Source organism: Dromaius novaehollandiae, chromosome 15, assembly GCF_036370855.1.
Source record: "Dromaius novaehollandiae isolate bDroNov1 chromosome 15, bDroNov1.hap1, whole genome shotgun sequence".
NCBI classification, from domain to species: Eukaryota; Metazoa; Chordata; class Aves; order Casuariiformes; family Dromaiidae; genus Dromaius; species Dromaius novaehollandiae.
Window position 1 is genome coordinate 12,915,424 of NC_088112.1, and position 18,778 is coordinate 12,934,201.

An 18,778-nucleotide genomic window follows, 5' to 3' on the forward strand; every position below is an offset into this window, starting at 1 on the left:
GGATAGAAAAATGTTCCTGGAGGTTGGTCTCCTGGACCATTTCCTACCTCTGGAAATGTTACTGTCCCTTCTTGGAAAGCTGAGATAGCCCAACAGTCATTTCAGCCCCTCAAGTATGACTGACCAACCCCTGTTTCAATGCCTTAGGATGTAGCATAAAGAATGCCATTTCTAGCAGTACAATAATAAGTTTATTAAGAGTCTCCAAGGGTTATTCAAACGTGCTGAATCACAAGCAGCACTGGTACCCCTTAAGCCATCTGCATTTTTGATTTATACTTGCAGCATTCTTGTGGCTTAATATTTTTCTTGGTTATATAAAAGCAATAAGAAACTTTGCATTTGCTGACTTTTCTTTTCTTTTTTTTTGCACTTCAAAATTAGGCAGCATTCCTTGTTATTTCTCCTGTCTTCTGTTCTTCACAGCAGAAAAACAAATTTAATTCTGTAACATGGTATTAGTAAGAAAGCAGATTCCAAAAGCAGCTATGAGTAATGAATACAGCAAATCTATTCTAAAAGAAGCTTCTTTATGCCATGTGCTTTAAAGGTGATGTGGCAAATTTTGCATGAAGATTTTGAAATTTTCATAGTTCAAACTTTGGCTTTGGCTTACACCCTTTGATATTTTGAGGGCTCATAACAAATGAGCCTTCTTTCTCAATGCAGCATGAAGTTGCCCCTTTTTATTTGCAGTGTAGCTGTATTTTCTTCCAAGGCATCTACAGATGGTATGGGGGCTGTTCACAGGGTGAAGAGGCCATTTTCTCCTTCAGCACTACTAAAAACTTTTTCAAGCTCTTCTGGCGGTCCAAGGCTGTAGTAAAAAACACAGACCACTATGCATGGAGCAAACAAAAGCATTGCTGCTTCAAAGCAACCTTTCTTAATCGTAACATTTGCAAATTCCCATGGAAATTGAGACCAGAAACTACTGGCTTCACTGACTTCAATGGTGCAATACCTGCTTGTTTACACGAATGAAATATTTACCTTGTTTACATTATTCTAAAGCATATGAAAGGGCTGTTCACATCTTATAATGACAGTTGTGAGATGATCAGCATGGGATTCAGAAAAATGCCCCTTTTGGCCCCCAATTCTTATCTCCTAAGCTGGGTACACAGCAGGGCAGCTGGTAGACATCTACCATTGAAAAATTACTGGTCATTGACAGAGGGGTGGTACGTCACTGGACCATCCAGTGGTCTGTCTAGAGAAAAACCTGACATGAAGTTATTAGGAACACCTGCAGTGGGTGATCCATGAGACTTACATACTTCATATCTGTCTCAAAATCACTTCACATACAGTGGTGTGACTCAAGCAGGATATGACAGTGTGTAGTGGCCGCATGAGGGCTGCAGGATTTGTCATGTGGTGGAAGGTTTCAGTTTGCTGCACTACTCTAGTGAGATCTTCATGGGGCCAATTCTCTTTGTGCATCAGCATGAATTGCCTCTCTGCAGTGGACTGTATGTAAATCCCTGATGCCATCTTGAGCAGTCATGAGAGGAACGGAAACATTTGCCATCTGATCATCATAATCATTGATCATCTTGGTTGATGCCATTGTAGATGACAGAAGATTCACATTCTGGTATTTGATCAAAGCATAAAATAGATCAAGTATTTCCCTAAACTGCGGTCACTACATTACAGTAAGCACCAGTAGCTCGAGCTCTCCAGTGCTTTGGGTGTCTATTTGTCACTCCATATGAGCATTTTACAGGAACTACTGTTTGATTTTCTGAAATGGGGTTGTCTGAAATTAGCTCATAACCCAACTTGGATAATTAGAACCACAAGCCAATTCTACACCCACTGCGATCAGTGGCAAATACCTTCCTGCCTCTAAGAAAAATTAGCTGGAATTAATTGGAATTGTTAGTAGGATATTACAAAATGGATTACCTTTTTATTTTAAAACTCCCTGAGTGTTTACCTAGAAGCAAAATAAAGTTAATTTCACAACAGCAAAAAGAAATCCATAATGGATCAGTCAAATGGATTCAGAAAACAACATAGCGAGTAGCAAAATTTCTGTGGGCTAAGCAGGAAACAAAGGGTCTCATTCTGATTTAAGTTACAATGATGTCCATAAGGAGCAATTCCAGGAAACTGTGGAGCTGCATTACTATAAAGCAATTGCCAACAAAATGAGTCAAGCCTGTGACAAGTGGAGCACACAGGTTCCTGCTGCATCCCCACCAGCTCTGTCTGGTTCTGAACAGCTCCCTGGTTCCCTCCTGGTAATGCCATCCTGGAGCAAGGACAGTGCCCGCACAAAATGAGCAGAACGTTACCACAGGGGCCATGGCACAGGGGAGCCTAGCAGTTCTCCAGACCATGGTGCTGGCCTGACAACCAGCAGCAACAAATAGCCAGGAGTTTGCATCTGCCATTATGCCAGCACTGAAACATCGGGATGAGGAGAAGCAGGGCCTGCATATTCTAGTCCAGCTTCCTATAGCCCATCTGTCCTGGCAGTGACTTTGTATGACAGTAAGGGTCCCTCGACAGACACTGATGTCACCTGTAACAAGGACAGGTGAACTTCTAAGGTGGCCTGACATGCAGAACTGGGTCAAATGCACTGCTCCTTAGTGTGTCCTCTGTCCTGAATTCCTGAAGACAGTGAAGGTTAACCAGAGATACAGAAAGATATGTGTTTTAAGCCTGCATTAGAATTATTAAAAAATTGTGTGCTCAGGGATACTTACATTCCCGTAACAGTGTTGAGAGCATCAATATAAAAAGAATGGATGCCAGTATGGAACAGGTGATAATGACATAGATTGGAAACTGTAAAGGAGAAGAGAAAACTGAAAAGGCTTTAAAAGCATGCTTTACTTCAGACCTACTCATGCAAGTCTGGGTTGCCCTAGTGGCTAAGAGCTCTTAAATACCTGCCATGAGCTGGCGTTTGCAACACTTTTCTGAGCTTGTGTGTACAAAGTACAGAGAAGACATATCAGGAGAAGATAAGCAAATTGAATTACTGGTTAAATATTTAATACTTCGTGGTCTGAGGCATTTGGGCCTAGATTTATCCCACCTAACATAAGCTTCTTAAGGAGTTTTTAAATAAAACTAAATAAACCATTCTGAATAAAACTCTTCCTGAGTTTCTAAATAAAAATTCAAGCAACTAGTTTGCAAACACTGTCCATTTAGCATAAATGCTGCTGTCCTCCTGTCTTCTACTTAACCAAACGTTTTCAAAACTGAAAGGAAATTTTACCTGATAATCATCCTTTTTCTTATCCTTTGTGTTTGAACTTCCTGAAATATCTGAAAACAAAAGAAACCAAAATAATTAATACTAGCACAGTCAGCTGAATGAATGCAGAGCATTGAGGGTCAGCATGGTTGTCATCACATTAAGCAGAGGCTAACGAACTCTCAGGGAATGAGGAGGCCCCTGAGTAGGAGAAATAAAGCACCTTGCAACCAACCAGTAGCAAACAATCTGTTGTAGCCAAAAATTGTATATCAGGCACTCATCAGGAAATGTCAGTCTTTATCAAGGAAAGAGGAAGCTTCTCAGGGACAGTCCATGAAGAATGAAAGAAGAAACTTGTCTTCTGTGAGAGAGTTTTCATTTCTGTAAGCATGACAAGATGTGGTAGAGAACATAGTAAAAAAGATACAAGGCTAAGTGAAAGAACCTCCTCAGTTTAATTATGGTCAGAGTTATGTCTGATCACACGTTATTATTGAGAATCACAGGTCATATCTGCAGGTTCAGATAATTTTCCACAAGTCTAAGATAGCTCTATGAAGGTGATGCATTTCTTTCTGTCTATCTTAGGGTATTAAGCATAATTGAGTTCTAGTTTACCAAGCTTTGGATATGGGGATGAACTAAATAAATGCTCAAGAATTCTTGCAGCTAAGTTTTCTATTATTATCCTATGATCCTACTATCTTACTTTTGCAGGTGAAATTAAAACCACAACAGGATGATACAATCTTGCCCTTCATTCATTGTGACGTTCTACTACAAGCTGATGAAATATTTCAGTATTTGGAGCTCTTGGACCATCACAGGAAGTGCCCAATGCTTAGCAGCATCTTAAAAACTCAGGAGTCACTCAGCTTAGCAAATTGAAACCTCACCTCACGTCTTGTTCTAGGTCATACTGCAATACATAGAAAGGTTGTGAGGAATAGTGGTTTCAAGGGTTTGATAAGAGAACAACTGCAGAGCCTCCATACTAGCAAACATACTAAGGACAAGATGAGTCATATTTGCCCAGGCACGTATAACAGACTTAATGTGCCTGAGACCACAGCTAAAGGAAATGTTAAATGCATGAGACCCCCAGAATGTTGCATAGTGATGGGTACGATCAGATGCTCATTAATAATCCTGTTAGAAGAGTTGAAGAAATTGAATTGCTGTCCCCTCAGGAGCTGCTTACAAATAACTGTCCATTCAGAAAAATTCCAATGTGTCTGTGACCAAGATAGCATCAGTATTTGGTGTTCAGATTTGTGGTGCAGATTACACTTAATTGTAGGGCTAAGTTTCTCAGTTCTAATGAGCTCCCTCATGAGAGCTGAGCAGATCCCTCCACTTACCATACAGAGGAGGATCCTTCATTAGTCTTTTTCAATCTGAAGCTTAAGATTTTGCTTTATTTTGTAAGAAAACTGGGCAGCAGCACTATATTCCTGTTTTCCTATTACACATTCTTTATTATTAGAGATATTCTCCATTGGGAATATGATCTTGCATTTGGTAGATGTGAAATGCAGGAATATGCAACGCTTGGTAGAATCCCACTTGTATCTCCTGACTTTAAAAATAATGACATATTTGTAAAGTACAGCCCCTTTACAATGAGAATTTGTTCCCCAAAGGATCCTACAGTTTATCTGCAGCAAAAGGGATGCATATGCCTAAGAATATGGGGATAATGGCTAGTATGAGACTTTTGCATCCTGCGTATAAGAATTGTGCTTAGAGGTGGAGGGCTGTTTCAGTCCTGTGTTTCTCTCCCAGCCACTGTGCTAACATCAGTAGAGAGATCAGCCACAAGCTAGCCTTCCATTACATTATGATAAGGCTGAAGTTTGTTTTAACAGAGATATTAATCTGTTGAATGTACTGTTTCACAGAGAAAAAGGAGACTAAGTCAAGAATGTAAGTTGGCTTATTGCCATGGGAGTTTGGCCTTGGAAATAACACATCACAAATTTTTGCATGGGTGGAAGCAAACGGTGATTCACATAAGCGTGGTATGTTGTTTGCTGGTATTCGATCTGTGGTTACACTTCATAGCCCGCAGTGACAATTTAAGTTGCCCCAAGAATTCTAGCACTAAGACCCTTTCCCAAACTCCCTATCTGACAGTGACAGAATACAGTCGTTCTTTACCTTGGCTGGGTGGCATCCCTATGCTCCCGCTACAGTCAAGGAAAGACAGGCAGATGATTCAGAGGAGGAGATTAGCATAAGTATTTCTGTTGCCTATTGGATCTAGTCCTACTTTTCAGCAAAGTACAATAAACTTCTGCTTCTTAAGTCCTGCTGAAGTGAGTCATGCATGGTCTTTTCTCTGCCACTTAGCCCAACCTACTGGTCACACAGAGCACATCCAGATGTGTTGCATGTGCCTCAAACAGACTCTTTGCCTATGCCTGTTACATGTGGTGCTACCTCAGGACAGCCAGACCAGCCATGTGCATGCAAAGTGACTGCTGTGCACGTGCTGTTGTCCAGCTGACTCTCCGTTCCCTGCTAAAGTAAAGAGGCTGCCTCATGCCTAGAGCTTAGGGCCCTGTGTAAAACATAGGCCATGGGTACCTCATGCCTAGAACTAGCTCTGCATGCTCCACAGTTTCTTGTTGGGACCATAAGAGCAACTGGCATCGCTACCCCTAATTTCAGTTCTGTGCTCTCCTTACCTGTCACACACTCTTCTGCCGGGGGGGTTGTACACAGGATTGATAAGAGAAGGTGGAATAGCCACTGAAATACAAGATTTTCCAAAATGATGAATTGGCAATTGTGCAAAGGATGACTTTAAAAAAGGAAGAAATGCTTCATTCTCATCCCAGATGCTAGACATTTCAGAAACGAGGCATGAGGGGAGGAGAACAAAGCACCAAAGTGGCTCTGAGCAAGTCTTTACTGAGTGTGAGGGTGCCAGACAGGGCTCTGCGAGCAAACAGGAGAGGAGTGTGGTAGTTGCAGGTGCAAAGAATCACCTTGTGGTATGAAATGGAAGACTTTGCTAATGTATAAAATGAGATTCACAACTCAGAAAGAAGAGAAATGAGACTGAGTGGAGAGAAATGCTCACAGATGCTCACAAGATCAGTTATGAAGTCTCTTCCGTGACCCCTCCAGGGGCATTTAAGAACAGTTTCCTAAACCCTGTTTCCCCTGCAAGTCTCTAGAGCGATCAAAACAAGACCTGCAAAACTGCATACAGAATACTTTAATACTTTGTCCTAGGAGCATAAGAGACTTTTGGCACTAGCTGAAACTAAAAGCAGCAAAATACTGATGTCTTATCCTTGAATTTTAGCTTTCCTTTTTTTAAGTTCTCATTTGCAGGCATCTGGTAGGCAGGCTATCAGACCTGAATAACACAGGCTGTTTGTCATTTATACTTGACAGAGAGAAAATACCTTCTCAGCACCTTGTTATCTTCATCTCTTCAGTGAAAACAGAACAACATTTCTGCCAGTTTCTTTCATTATTTGTTTAAAGTCTCTTAAAAGCACAGATGAGGATCCCTGAGATCACCTCCACTGTACCATCGTGTGCAGTAAGTGAAAGGATTTAGTGGTATTTGATTAGAAACTAAGAGCTCATTCAAGCTAATATTGTATCAGGAGTTCCCATGGAAACTCAGAAAGATTGAAAGAGGAATCTAGAGCAGGCAAACTTGCATTAAGTTTATTTATCAGATATGGTAAGATTTTGCATGCCAATTACTTTTATCTTGAAGGAATGACTGATAGCTGTGGTAATTGCCTGCTGCTTTCCGTCATGACCAAGGACACATGTTGGGTGCTGAACAGCTGTGCCCGCAGGCCCCATAGCTGAATATACTGAGCAAGATTCAAAGCCCACTGCAGTCAGGGAGGATATTAAATGGAAACCACAATGAATTCACAGTGATGACAAATCACATAGCTGAGAATTGAAGTTTGGACTGAGGCAAAGAACAGCTCTTAACTTAACTCAGACTGAAATACCTGACAGCAGTGAGTGACTGAAAATCTATTTCCTTCAGGTTACTTGAAAATACGTGTTTCTCATGAATTGCTTCATCTTGATTTCAGACAACTTCTCTATGGATCCCAGATAGCTCTTGCATCCAGATATAATAAATAACTATCAATAAACATTTGCTACAATCTTTAGGGTGGTCAATACTTTTGTTTATGACAATTCCTTCATTTCTCTGAATATGCAACTTTTTGCAGCTTCTGAGCTTGCAGCATTATCATACTCATGTGCAGTTAGCTCACCTTCTGCAATGAGAGACGTGTCTGCATTTTCAGTTCCTTCTGAACCTGGAAGTGTACTTGGGAATTCTGTAGTCACTGAAATGAAGTAAAAAGTAAATTCTCATAAAGATCACTGCTTAGGGGATCTTCATATAGTGTTCAAAATTGCTAGCACAATTTTGCGTCATCAGCTAAGCAAGAGATGAAAATTTGCACTTAAGTTGTAATGTCTGCAAGTCATCCTACTCACATATCTGATGTACTTTATTAGCAAGTTCAGCAGCTAGACGTTTAACCAGTTTAGCTGTGGATGCAATTTATTGTTGCCAGGTTAACTGTGGCACATGGCTACAGCTGGAAGACTAGAGATGTTACTGAAAAGTTGTCCTAAAACATTCAGGTCAGAAAGAGCTTCAAGTGATATAAGACCCCAAAAAGGTACAAAACCCAGCCTTGTGTGCAGACCTCAATCTGTAGAAAAGTCACTAATGTGGATAAAGCAGCAACCTAGGATAAAGATGGTGAGGAATAGAATACATCACTGCCACCAGCTAAATAATAATAATAACAACAGCAGCCTTCATTTGGGAAGACATTTAAGTACTCAGTTTTAAGCATGTATTGAATTCTCACTGACTTCATTGCTCAAGCAGAACATGCTCTTAACTGACCTTTTCTACAGACCTTTTCAATTGCCTTTCCCAAATCAAGGCAAAAATTAACACAGAGTTTAATGGACCTCTGTTTCACCCTCCTTTTTGTCCAATCCTATTCACTGGCAGCCTCACACTCCCTAAAAAACATACTTAGTGTAAAGTGATATGAACATTGGCACTGCTGCAGTGGTCTCTGAAAGAACAGAGTAAAGGGAAGGGAAATCTGAATCTGTTCTTAATGCAGACAGTTAAAGGCATCACAGAAAGACAGGTCTGTTGTTTCTGGCTTGGACTACATCTGAGGGTAGTGAAACCTGCAGAAATAACTGCTAGAATTAACTTCCTCGGAGAACAAAACAAATGGTGCTACTCTAGATGAAGGGATTTGGCTCATAAACACCAAAACTAAACAAAGATAAAACTTTCCTAATTTTGAAAAACTCCAATGACATATAAACATTGTCCTTTCTCTACTTCATAAACATACCCACCACTCAATTTATCACAGGGTCATAGAATAATTTAGGCTTAAAGGGACATCTGGAGTCATCTAGTCTAACCCACTGCTCAGAACAGGGCTGGCATTGAAGTCAGTTGTAACTTTGAAGTCAGATCAGGTTGCTCAGGGCCTTTTTTATCTGAATATCTCCAAGAATGGATATTCCACAGCCTCTCTTGGCTCCTGTCTCAGTTCTTAACCACCCTCACTGTGAAGATTTTTTCCTTATATCTAGTCAGAATTTCCCTTGCTGCAGCTTGGGTGTGTTCCCTCTCATCCTTTCACTGTGTACTTCCAAGAATAGTCTGTCTATGTCTTTATAACCCCCATCAGGCAGTTGAAGACAGCAATTAAAGTAAAACTCCCTTTGTGTCCTCTTCTCCAGGCTGACCAAATCCAGCCCCCTGACCAGCTTAGCAGCCCTCTGCTGGACTTGCTACAGTTTGTCACAATTTTTCTTTTATGGAGGGTCCAACACAACATGCTCCTCCAGACGTGGCTCCAAATGTGGCCCCATGAGTTCTAATAGAGGGAAATGATCATTTCCCTTAACCCACTACCTACAGTTTTGCTAGTGTGGCTCAGGATGCAGCTGACCTTCATTTCCATACCCAGCTTGTCTGTCAAAATTCCCAGATCCCTTTCTGCAAAGCTGTTTTCTCTCCAGTCAGCCATGACTTGTTCTGGTGCATGGGGTTAATCCATCCCAGGTGCAGAACTTGACATTTATTTCTGTTGTACTTCATGAGTTTTCTGCCAGTCCATTTCTTCAGCCTGTAGAAACCCCTCTGAATGGAAGCCCTACCCTCCAGCAACTTGGCCATTCCCCCATTTTGACATCACCTGCAACATCTGATCTATGTTTCCTTAAATCCACTAAGAAAAATGTATAATTATCCAGAAAAAAACTTCTCAGCTACAACAATATCTATCTGGAAAGCCCCTGTAACGCAAGAGTCAGGCTAACACAGATCATCTATGTTACACAGTTACCTTCAGGAACAATGACAAATCCTGTTGAACTGAACACGTAATCATCTTCAGTCATGCTGTCAGCTGCTTGAAAACCAGTTGAAAAATCTACAGGAGCACTAGTTGTCACCACACTTTCTGGAAAAATGTCATTTGCTGTCATAGTGAATACTGAGGGAGCAAAAGTCTCCAACATAATTACTGCTGGAGACTCAGTGGTTGCCGGTGGGTCAACAAGAATTGGAGGAACAAATATTTTGGTGGTAGTTGTTGCTGGAGGACTGACAGTTGTCAGGAGGACAGCAGTCTCTGCCATAACTGTTGCTTGAAGATCAGAGGTTGCTTGGGGAACAGAAATTGTTTTTCTAAAATTTGGGGGGGAATTGGGAGGCTTTGTCATGGTTGTCATCATCACTGGAGGTGCTGCATGAAAAGCCATAACCAAGAGAACAGCTGGATCAGAATATTCATAACTGAACTTGAGGAAAACCAAACTAGAAATGAATGAAAATAATCTATTCACTAAAATACTGCGAATACAGGTGGGAGACTAGCTATTTTAAATGGTTGTCTAATCAGCAGAAAACAAATCCCAATGAGACTAATTCCCAGGTTTCTGGTTTTGCATTTTCAAACTTTCCAGAGTACCTTTTTCAGTGAATAACCTAATCTCGCCTAAGTTTCTCAGTTCTAATGAGCTCCCTCATGAGAGCTGAGCAGATCCCTCCACTTTCCATACAGAGGAGGATCCTTCATTAGTCTTTTTCAATCTGAAGCTTAAGATTTTGCTTTATTTTGTAAGAAAACTGGGCAGCAGCACTATATTCCTGTTTTCCTATTACACATTCTTTATTATTAGAGATATTCTCCATTGGGAATATGATCTTGCATTTGGTAGATGTGAAACATTTTATGTATTACATTTTCCCACTGGTTAGGACAGTTTTATTTTCATGTTCATCCTGCTGTCTACTGTTCCAGTCCCAGTATGAGAGCAATCAGTCAATCTCTCTTTTTTTTCCAACATGGTAGTGCCGTGATAACATCACTGACTACCGGCCATCGCTTGCCAAAGAGTGTGATCCGAAAAGGAGGGAAAGAAAATAAAGACCTCATTTTCCTGAGCTGAATCCTCCAACAGCCCTTTAACTTCAGGTGCTTGAATTTTGTTAAAGACATGGACAGGGCAGAGGTAGCTTGTACACATGCAACTGTAGTGATGTAAATTTACACTGGAGCAAGAAAGAGATTCAGACTCCTTAGCGCTACAGCTAAACAAATCTAGATAACTAAAAACCTCAGGTATTGAAAACCACAGGGAAGATGTGAACATTACACTTTGCTCTAAGTCTGTTTTATGACCTTCTTCTTTTCTCCATTTTCTCCACTTCTAATGAAAATAAAAGGAACAGTAGTTTAACAGGAATATCCCCACATACACAAGTGTGTATCTTGGTCTGATGCATGCTTCCCACGAGTCAAAATTAAACTTTCTGGGAGCGTTCTGCATCCCAGGTGTTGGGAGCAACCATGCCTGGTTGCTTCTCATACCTGAAGGAGTCAGGGTTAACTTTGTTGTCTGAAGCCTGGTTGTCGCTGGCAGAGTTGTTGCTGAAGGAAAGCAGCCAAAGAAAGAGGAAACACTAAGTCAGAGCATGGTCAGCAGGTACCAGCCACCCCAGACCTCAGCTAACCCAACCTATATGGGAATCAGGGATTTTTAAGGCCTTTTTTTTTTCCAAGTAAAAATGAGTCCTAAGTAATAGCACATTTAAAGTATCCACTTCTTCACCCTCCAACTGAAAAGGAAATGCCAGAACCTTTTATGACTAATCCTCAGAACTTGCAGACTTTGAGATTTTACTCTTCACTGTTCCCATAAAAAACTAACGAAGGCAGAGAGTCCCACACATGTTCTAAATAAAAAAGCTTAATTTTCAGCCAAAAGCTTTTTGCTAATTTTTTCAACCAGTTCCTTTTTTAGAGCTCTGTTGCCTTCAAACTCTGGCATAGAAAGGCGCTGCAGTATTTCTGCCCCGCTCCCCTGTTTTATTGTTAATAGCAGGCATACACATACTTCTGTATAAGTCAGCACCATTTGCACTCATGAAATAACTTTCTCTTTCTGCTGTGTGGAAGGTGGATCTTTTTTCTGTGCTTTTCAAAGCTTTTCAACTTCCTCTCTACTTTGCAAGACCCTTACTTTATCCTTCAGCTCTGCAAAATAATGGGAAAAGGAAAAAGTCCTTTGAGACTGAGACAGAATTTATAAAAATGTGGGTCTCCTTATGAAACAAACAAAATGAAAACCTCGGGCTGAAAAACTTGCCGGGCTGAACCCAAAACAAAATACTGAGTTTCACTCCAAAGGCCTTTTTTAATGCTAAATCCCTTTTTTCAGTTACATAGTTGTTTAAAAACTCAAATGTACTTTCAAAATGAGCAATTAAATGTTTCCTTTGAAAAGAGAAAAAAAGTGAAAGTTATTTTCTCATCAAAATTGCTTATTGAATTTGACTCAAATTTGCAGCTAGTTTTGACCCTTCCTTAAACCTACATTTTTCAGTAAAAATGTTTTGGCAAAAATGTGCACCCAGATTTTAAACTCATATCCAGTGACAGGTTTCTAAATGTTGACTATACAGAAAAAGCTGAAAACCTTACCTCTGAACACCTGCAGCTTCATGTTCTTTTTGATGTCATTGAACCAGCCAGGGATTTCTACACGGCAGCAGTATACACCTGCATCTTCTTCCTTCACTTCTTTTATTGTGAGAGACACATCTCCATAGGAAATATAGCCCTGAAGATTGTATCTCTGAGATCTTCTGAATGTCACCCTATTCCCAGTGGTGTGCAAAATTTTGTTACTACATTTTGAATGTGGGCACATGCCTCTGCCCCAGCACATATCTGAGATGTCTCTCCATCTTTCTACCCGGTAGAAGCAAGGTAACGTAACAGATTGCCCTATTTCTCCTCTAACAACAGTTTCAGATACGGTGTGAGCTGTCAAGGAAGAACAAAGAAAGAAGAGTGAGGAATTTTGGCAGCTAACAGATGTGTGGCTCTACCTATGCCAACATGGGAGGAAAAGAAAGACTGACCTTAGTCTGTATCTGCTTGGCCTATAGGAGGCAAGTGAGACCAAACATCCATAAAAATCCCCATTGAAAGTTCTCCTAGATCACAGTCAGCTTATGGTGGCAGAGCAGTGGGATCGATCTACGTGAACCTATTCTGGGCAAGCGTGCTGCTTCTTGTATTTCTGAGAAAGCCCGGCTAATCATCCAAGTTACAGGTTGGTCCATCCCTTGCAGAGCATAGTATCCACGCAAGCTTTAGTTACTAGCATTATACTGATGTAAAAAAGAGTAGATTCACATTTTCTTTGTGCTCTTACTCTTCATGATCAACTTTATTTTGTGTTTACAGGCAATACTCATATAAGCATCTGTTTTGAATCTTTGCTACAGGTCATTCCCTCTTAACTGTCCATTCAATTCGCAGATTAGGCCTAAAAGGGATTTCTTTCTCATGAAGGGCACCATACTAAAAAGAAACATTCATATATGGGGAAAAAAATCTCTTCTGGTCTTCATTCATCTTTGTCTATGCCAGTCTTTCTACCTTCCCCCATGTTACCATTAGCATATGGCAAAGCAGGAACTGAGGGACCTGGGGGAACACCCAGATCTGGTCCCCTATTGCAGCAAGAGGATAATCCCACCATTCTGATATCTCACGGTCAGTTTGCTTACCCCAAAGATGACCCAGAGTCACCCCAAAAACAGTGTGTATAAAACAAGGCCAGCATGAACTGTTCTTGGAGTTAAGGTAACTGTTATTTGAGGAATTTCATTCATTTCATCAATTCCATTTCATCATTTCTCCAACATTTATTAGGCAACTATTTAACAAATAAAAATTTACCTGCTCTCCTCTTTGAAAGAAACAGAGAGCTGAGTTTTTTAAACAAAGAATAAGAAAAAGGAGAAGGAAGAAATAAGGCACCAGAGTGTCTCCAATGCAGTTTCCCAGCAGTACTGATGGGAAAATTATAGTTTTTGCAGTTTCAAATCCTCTTAATTTATGCAGAGCTAATGTTCCTAACATCTGCCTTCACTGCAGGTTAATAGTGAGAGCTTAGATACTGCAACAGTCTTGCTTCAACAGTACAAATCTCTGCAAGGGCTAAATAACTTCCTTCTCAGCTGCAGCCTCATCCACAGAGGCATTTTCCAAAAGAAATAGTAAATAAGACTGAATTCAAATGCCTTTGAAATCAAGAAAGAAGTTCCTGGGACCTTTATATTGTGACACCTCGTCCTTGGCTGTGACCCTCTTGGGCATCCAATTTTGACCCAAGGCATCAGCTATGCCTGGGCAGTCCCGCTGAAGTCAGTAAGGTTGGATTGTAAGTACATAATGCAAGCATTAGGCAGTTATTCCAACAGTTACTTTTCTCTTGTAGACTAGTCACTGCATGGACAAAGACATACATCCTCCAGCCAAGACTGGTAATTGAAAAAGAACATTTTTTTCCTTGAACTGTTTCTGGAATAGTTTTCTATTTTGTAGAAGATACTTGACATCTTTTCCCGACCAATCCTATTTTTTATATTTTTCCTTAAAGCTTCTGTTAATTATGAAATTGCAGAGAAAATCATTGATAAATAGCAAAGCAGCCTTTAACTGCCCACTGGGCTGTTTTCTGGAGTCCCAGGACTACCCATTCTCAGCACTGAACTGGATTAAAGAAAGGAAGGTAATAAAAAGTCAGTCTCACCCTCCAGGAGCTCTGCATATAAGAATGTTTTTGAAATAAAATCAAATGGAGACAAGTACCTTCAATTTATTTTGAAGATGAAAATACAGTGAGGAAAGGGCCCTCCTGCTCCTTCTACTGAGTCCAGCAACAGACCAAAAAGTATTATAGAATTCCCTGGGCTACAGCAAAGTGCCTGCGAAGCTCTGCTAATGCAGCAGACACCGTGCAGGCTGGGGTTGTGTTAACTTGCCTCATAGATCTCAACAGGGCACGAACCACCTCTTGTCCCTCAGTATATTCCATCGATAATCAAACCTTTCCATTACTTTTTAGAATGATTTAAGAACATTGCAGTTGCTATAAATATTATACTTGATATTTCATCATTTTAGAGGTTGGCTGATTAAATGTAATAACTAGTCTAAGATGAAATTTCTTGAAATGCCTAAGTGATTTAAGAGCACAGTTCCCATTAGGAGCTCATCAGGCCCCACTGAAAGTGGGTGAAATCATCTTCTTGAGCTGCAAAGTCCACTACTGATGCCTAAATGCAGACACAGAAATGCAGCTGATGTCAACCATGCTTTTAAGTGCTGGCCGAGACCCAGTCTCCCAAGTTACTCTTCTTTACTTGTCTCTCTTTTAGGAATCAGATTTTAAAAGGGCAAACACTGAACATTTTAGGAGTAGAAAGAGGGGGATTTTGAAATATGCTCTCCCTTGACAGTACTCTATTCATAGTGGCAGACAGCCCTTAGACTTTCAGAAACTGCTTTCTTTAACACAAACACATTCATTACTCTGTCAATATTTCAATTCCCTGACTTGGGCTGTGTCAGCACTGTATTATTGTGGAGAGACAGATGGAGAAGCAAAGTCAGCAGTACTCATTAAGAAATTAGATAATTTGGGGGGACAAGGGGAACTATTCAAACCTATACACAGAGGAAGCCACATATGTTTTTAATAACTAAAAAATATTTTTGATCAGTATTAATAAGTTTAAAAGCTTCTGAAGTTCTGTATACAACTACAACCTTTGTCACTGAGCTGTATACATACACAGGCAACACAAGTGCCACTGTTTTTAGCATTGCAAAACTTTTGTTTTCTGAACAAGCACACAGAAAAGTAGGTTAAGACTCACCTATAAAGGTCTGTATCAGAATCCAGCAAAACAACACAAAACGGGACATTTTAGTCGATGGAGACTTCAGCGCAGTGATCGGAAGCACTGAGAAATGCTGAGTGAGCCCCACTGAAGAATCATTTCTCCATTTCCCGTTTATATGTATTGCAACTGCTTCTTTCCTGCTCTTATGGATAGGTGCCCCCTCTTTTTCCCCTTCTGAGACACTCTGCATGGTACTACCACCAGAGATTTCAGTATACTAGTTGTTTTGCCTTTCTATCAGCCTCTAAAGGTCCACTACCTTCCTGTTGCGCTGAGTAGCAAGAACAAGCTCTGGGCTCTTACACTCAAACATTTGACTTAATCTGCACCTCTGACTTTGTCTCCTATGTTTTTTCTAACCTCTTTGTTGCCCTAATTCTGCCTTCTGCTTGAAGAATCCTCTCTCTCTTTTTCCAGCTTCACATTTTCTATGTGCAAAAACAAGGTTGGAGGGCCTCTCACGAATGCTTCCTCACCAAAACAAAGTCCTTTCTAAAGATCTGCCACACCATCTCCAAGAAATATTTTTTATTTTTTCTGACATTTTTACTTTCTCTGACCAGTTTGGAAGATCTCTCTGGAAAAGATGATGACCAATAAGGTGAGAAAGTTTTCCAGGGTTGCATAGTAGTTCAGGGCATTAAGGACAGGGGCAGTGTCATGGATGACTGATGCACTTCACTCATAAGACAGAGGCAGCAATATGTTTTTTTGAGATAAGATAGTGATTTAACAAAGTTCAATGGTAAGAAGGACAGTGGTTCAACAAGATTCAATGGCAAGGTACACTTGGTTATTTACTGCATGGAGGGAAGGGTCAGACAAAATTATCAAGGAGACCCTCCCATTGAGTCATGAGTTTCAGAATGAACCCCCTTTTTTTCCAGACTCCTTCTCACAGGAGTATGGGTGCAGCTGAATCCAGTCTTGGTCCCAGACTGAGTCAACACCATCAGTCAGAGATGAAACTTAGCAAAGCTTTCAAAGTTTCAGCATGCTATTAGTCACTTACGAAGGATCTGTCATGGGTAAGGAATCTCTCAACCTTGAGAGGAGTCTCTACTACCATACAACCCCCTGCCATGCATGAGAGCTCAGTGGTATTGGTCTACCTCCTATTTATAGGATAAGATGATTGACTCGTAGTCATACTTGCATAACAGCTGTGTTTGGGTGGGTGCAGGCTTAATTAGCCCTTGGCTATGTGCTGTTATCTGTCTCCCCAAATTCCAATTTGAATTGGGTGCAGCCATCATGACTGTTACTGATGGTTATTGCCCTAGTGGGGTTGTGTCAGGTTGCAGGGTGAAAGGAGCACACCCTCACACTCCACCCCGTGGCTATAGTCAGTCCATCTTATCTTTCATAGAGTCATGGTACAGTCACCTCTTGCCTCTGTGCTGTAAATAGTATATTTATAATTGATGAGTTTACAGATCCATGGCAAGCAGTTTTAGCATAAAGTATTGCTATTAATTATGTACTAATTTATACATCTTGGATGGTTGAACACAGGTTACTTGCTTCATCATGTACCAAACCTTTATATACAATATGATTATAAGCAATAGATGTAATAATGTTAGAGTTAGTAACTGGATGAAGCGTGAGCTTAAAAGTTCCCATTGCTGTTGGTGACCATCCTGTAAGAGTTTCCCACCAGCGATGTTCTCCATCTTTTTTTACTCTTTCCAGAACATGGCATCTCTCTTCTGTATCATGATGAATGGTGATTAGGGTTCTTTGTCCATTGTTTCGGATGCGTTTCAGCAGCTGACACAGGTCATCGTGCTGTAGTAGCTTTTTCAACAATGTAAGATTCATTCCGATGAGGGTAGGCAATAAAACTTGATTTAATGTATAATTAGATCGTAACAATTGATGAGACGTAACAGGAGCTGAGTAATTAAAGTTGCATCCCATAATTTCAGTAAAATTACAAACACAAATATTTGAGTGATTGCTTCTATCTACAGTAATGTTATCTACAAATATAAAATCACAGATGGTTCTCATACAAACATGTCCTTTTCCAAGATATATAAGTACAGTTTCAGGGGGTTCATCAGGACATATTTCTAAATGACAAACATTTTGTTCAGTGTCAAGACAAACGTCTTGGGCTTTGATGGTATTGCTTTCACAAATAAATCCTTGTTGTTCCTGTACAACACATGCATTAATGTCAACAGTTTGCCATTTGTTTCTGTTTCGCTGAGCCCACACTGCATGTTCCAACAGATAGATTCTAGTTCCACTGTGACTCAAGTCCAGCGCAATGATTGGGTATATGGTGTATACCAAAGTGTTGCATATCGTTAAGACAAAAGCTGTGGCCTTATTGTTGATGGTGTTGTAAGTAAAGTTCACTAAATACCACCAAGATCAGAATTCCTTTTCAAATTGAGTTGCATTATCCCAAATTACCTTTCAAATTTCAGTGGGTAAGGTGCCCTCTTCACCTTCTCTTATAATTGCTGCTGCCATAGATTGCACCCACAGTTGAGCCTGGATACAACTAAGAGCTAGAGAAACATTATCTTGGACTACACCAAGTGCGTCCACAATTAATTGGTGGTCTCTTTCATTAATCCTTTCCCATTAAGGCAATACATCAGAAAAGAGCCATTGGTTAGTTCCCAACGCTAATAGAGAAGACCGCAATGGAAGTTCTAATTTGTGCAAATCACTTGTCATTGTGCTAGCCCTCATACTGTATTTTGCCCATTGGCTTTCTGACACCTAACCGCCATAAGCAAGCTGGAGACTACTTCCACTCCTGTGAGGATGTATCTATATCCTGCAGAGGGTTTGAATGGCCTGATATAATCAATTTGCCATGTAGACCGTAAAGTTTTCCCTTCATCATTATGCAGAGGTGGTGCTTTAGCAGGGTGATCTGCTTGTAGTTTTAATCTACATTGGGGAATCTGTGAGAATAGTTTCACAAGATTTCCTGTTTATGGGCCAACCCTTACTCTGTGCAGCAAAGTAAAGCACTTTCTTACCTATGTGGCCTAGGTTTTGATGCAACCATTCTCCCAACGGATACCAGTCGGGATTTAAGGTGATTTTCCTAATTTTAGTTAACTCATGCACCTTTTGGTTCCACTTTGTGACTGGTTGATTATCTCTGGCATGAGTTTTTACCCATCACATCTTGAATGGTGTTTTCCTGGCTTTATCTAGTAATAGCTGCCAATCTTGATTTCTCCAAAGTGGAGATCAATTTA

The 18,778-nt window shown here is 40.4% G+C and overlaps 1 protein-coding gene across 1 annotated transcript in view; it reads right to left on the bottom strand.

Moving 5' to 3' along the window:
* Positions 1-714: 714 nt before the first annotated feature.
* The window catches only part of LOC112994326 (uncharacterized), a 34,682-nt gene continuing 16,618 nt past the window's right edge, over positions 715-18,778 (bottom strand). The window contains exons 9-17 of the mRNA XM_064521243.1: positions 15,519-15,739; positions 12,265-12,609; positions 11,152-11,211; positions 9,622-10,023; positions 7,495-7,569; positions 3,245-3,294; positions 2,724-2,805; positions 1,915-1,945; positions 715-817 (exon numbers count right to left, since the gene is read on the bottom strand). Coding sequence (XP_064377313.1) covers positions 745-817; positions 1,915-1,945; positions 2,724-2,805; positions 3,245-3,294; positions 7,495-7,569; positions 9,622-10,023; positions 11,152-11,211; positions 12,265-12,609; positions 15,519-15,739 — 1,339 coding nt within the window. The 3' untranslated portion in view covers positions 715-744. The remainder of the gene's footprint in view (positions 818-1,914; positions 1,946-2,723; positions 2,806-3,244; positions 3,295-7,494; positions 7,570-9,621; positions 10,024-11,151; positions 11,212-12,264; positions 12,610-15,518; positions 15,740-18,778) is intronic.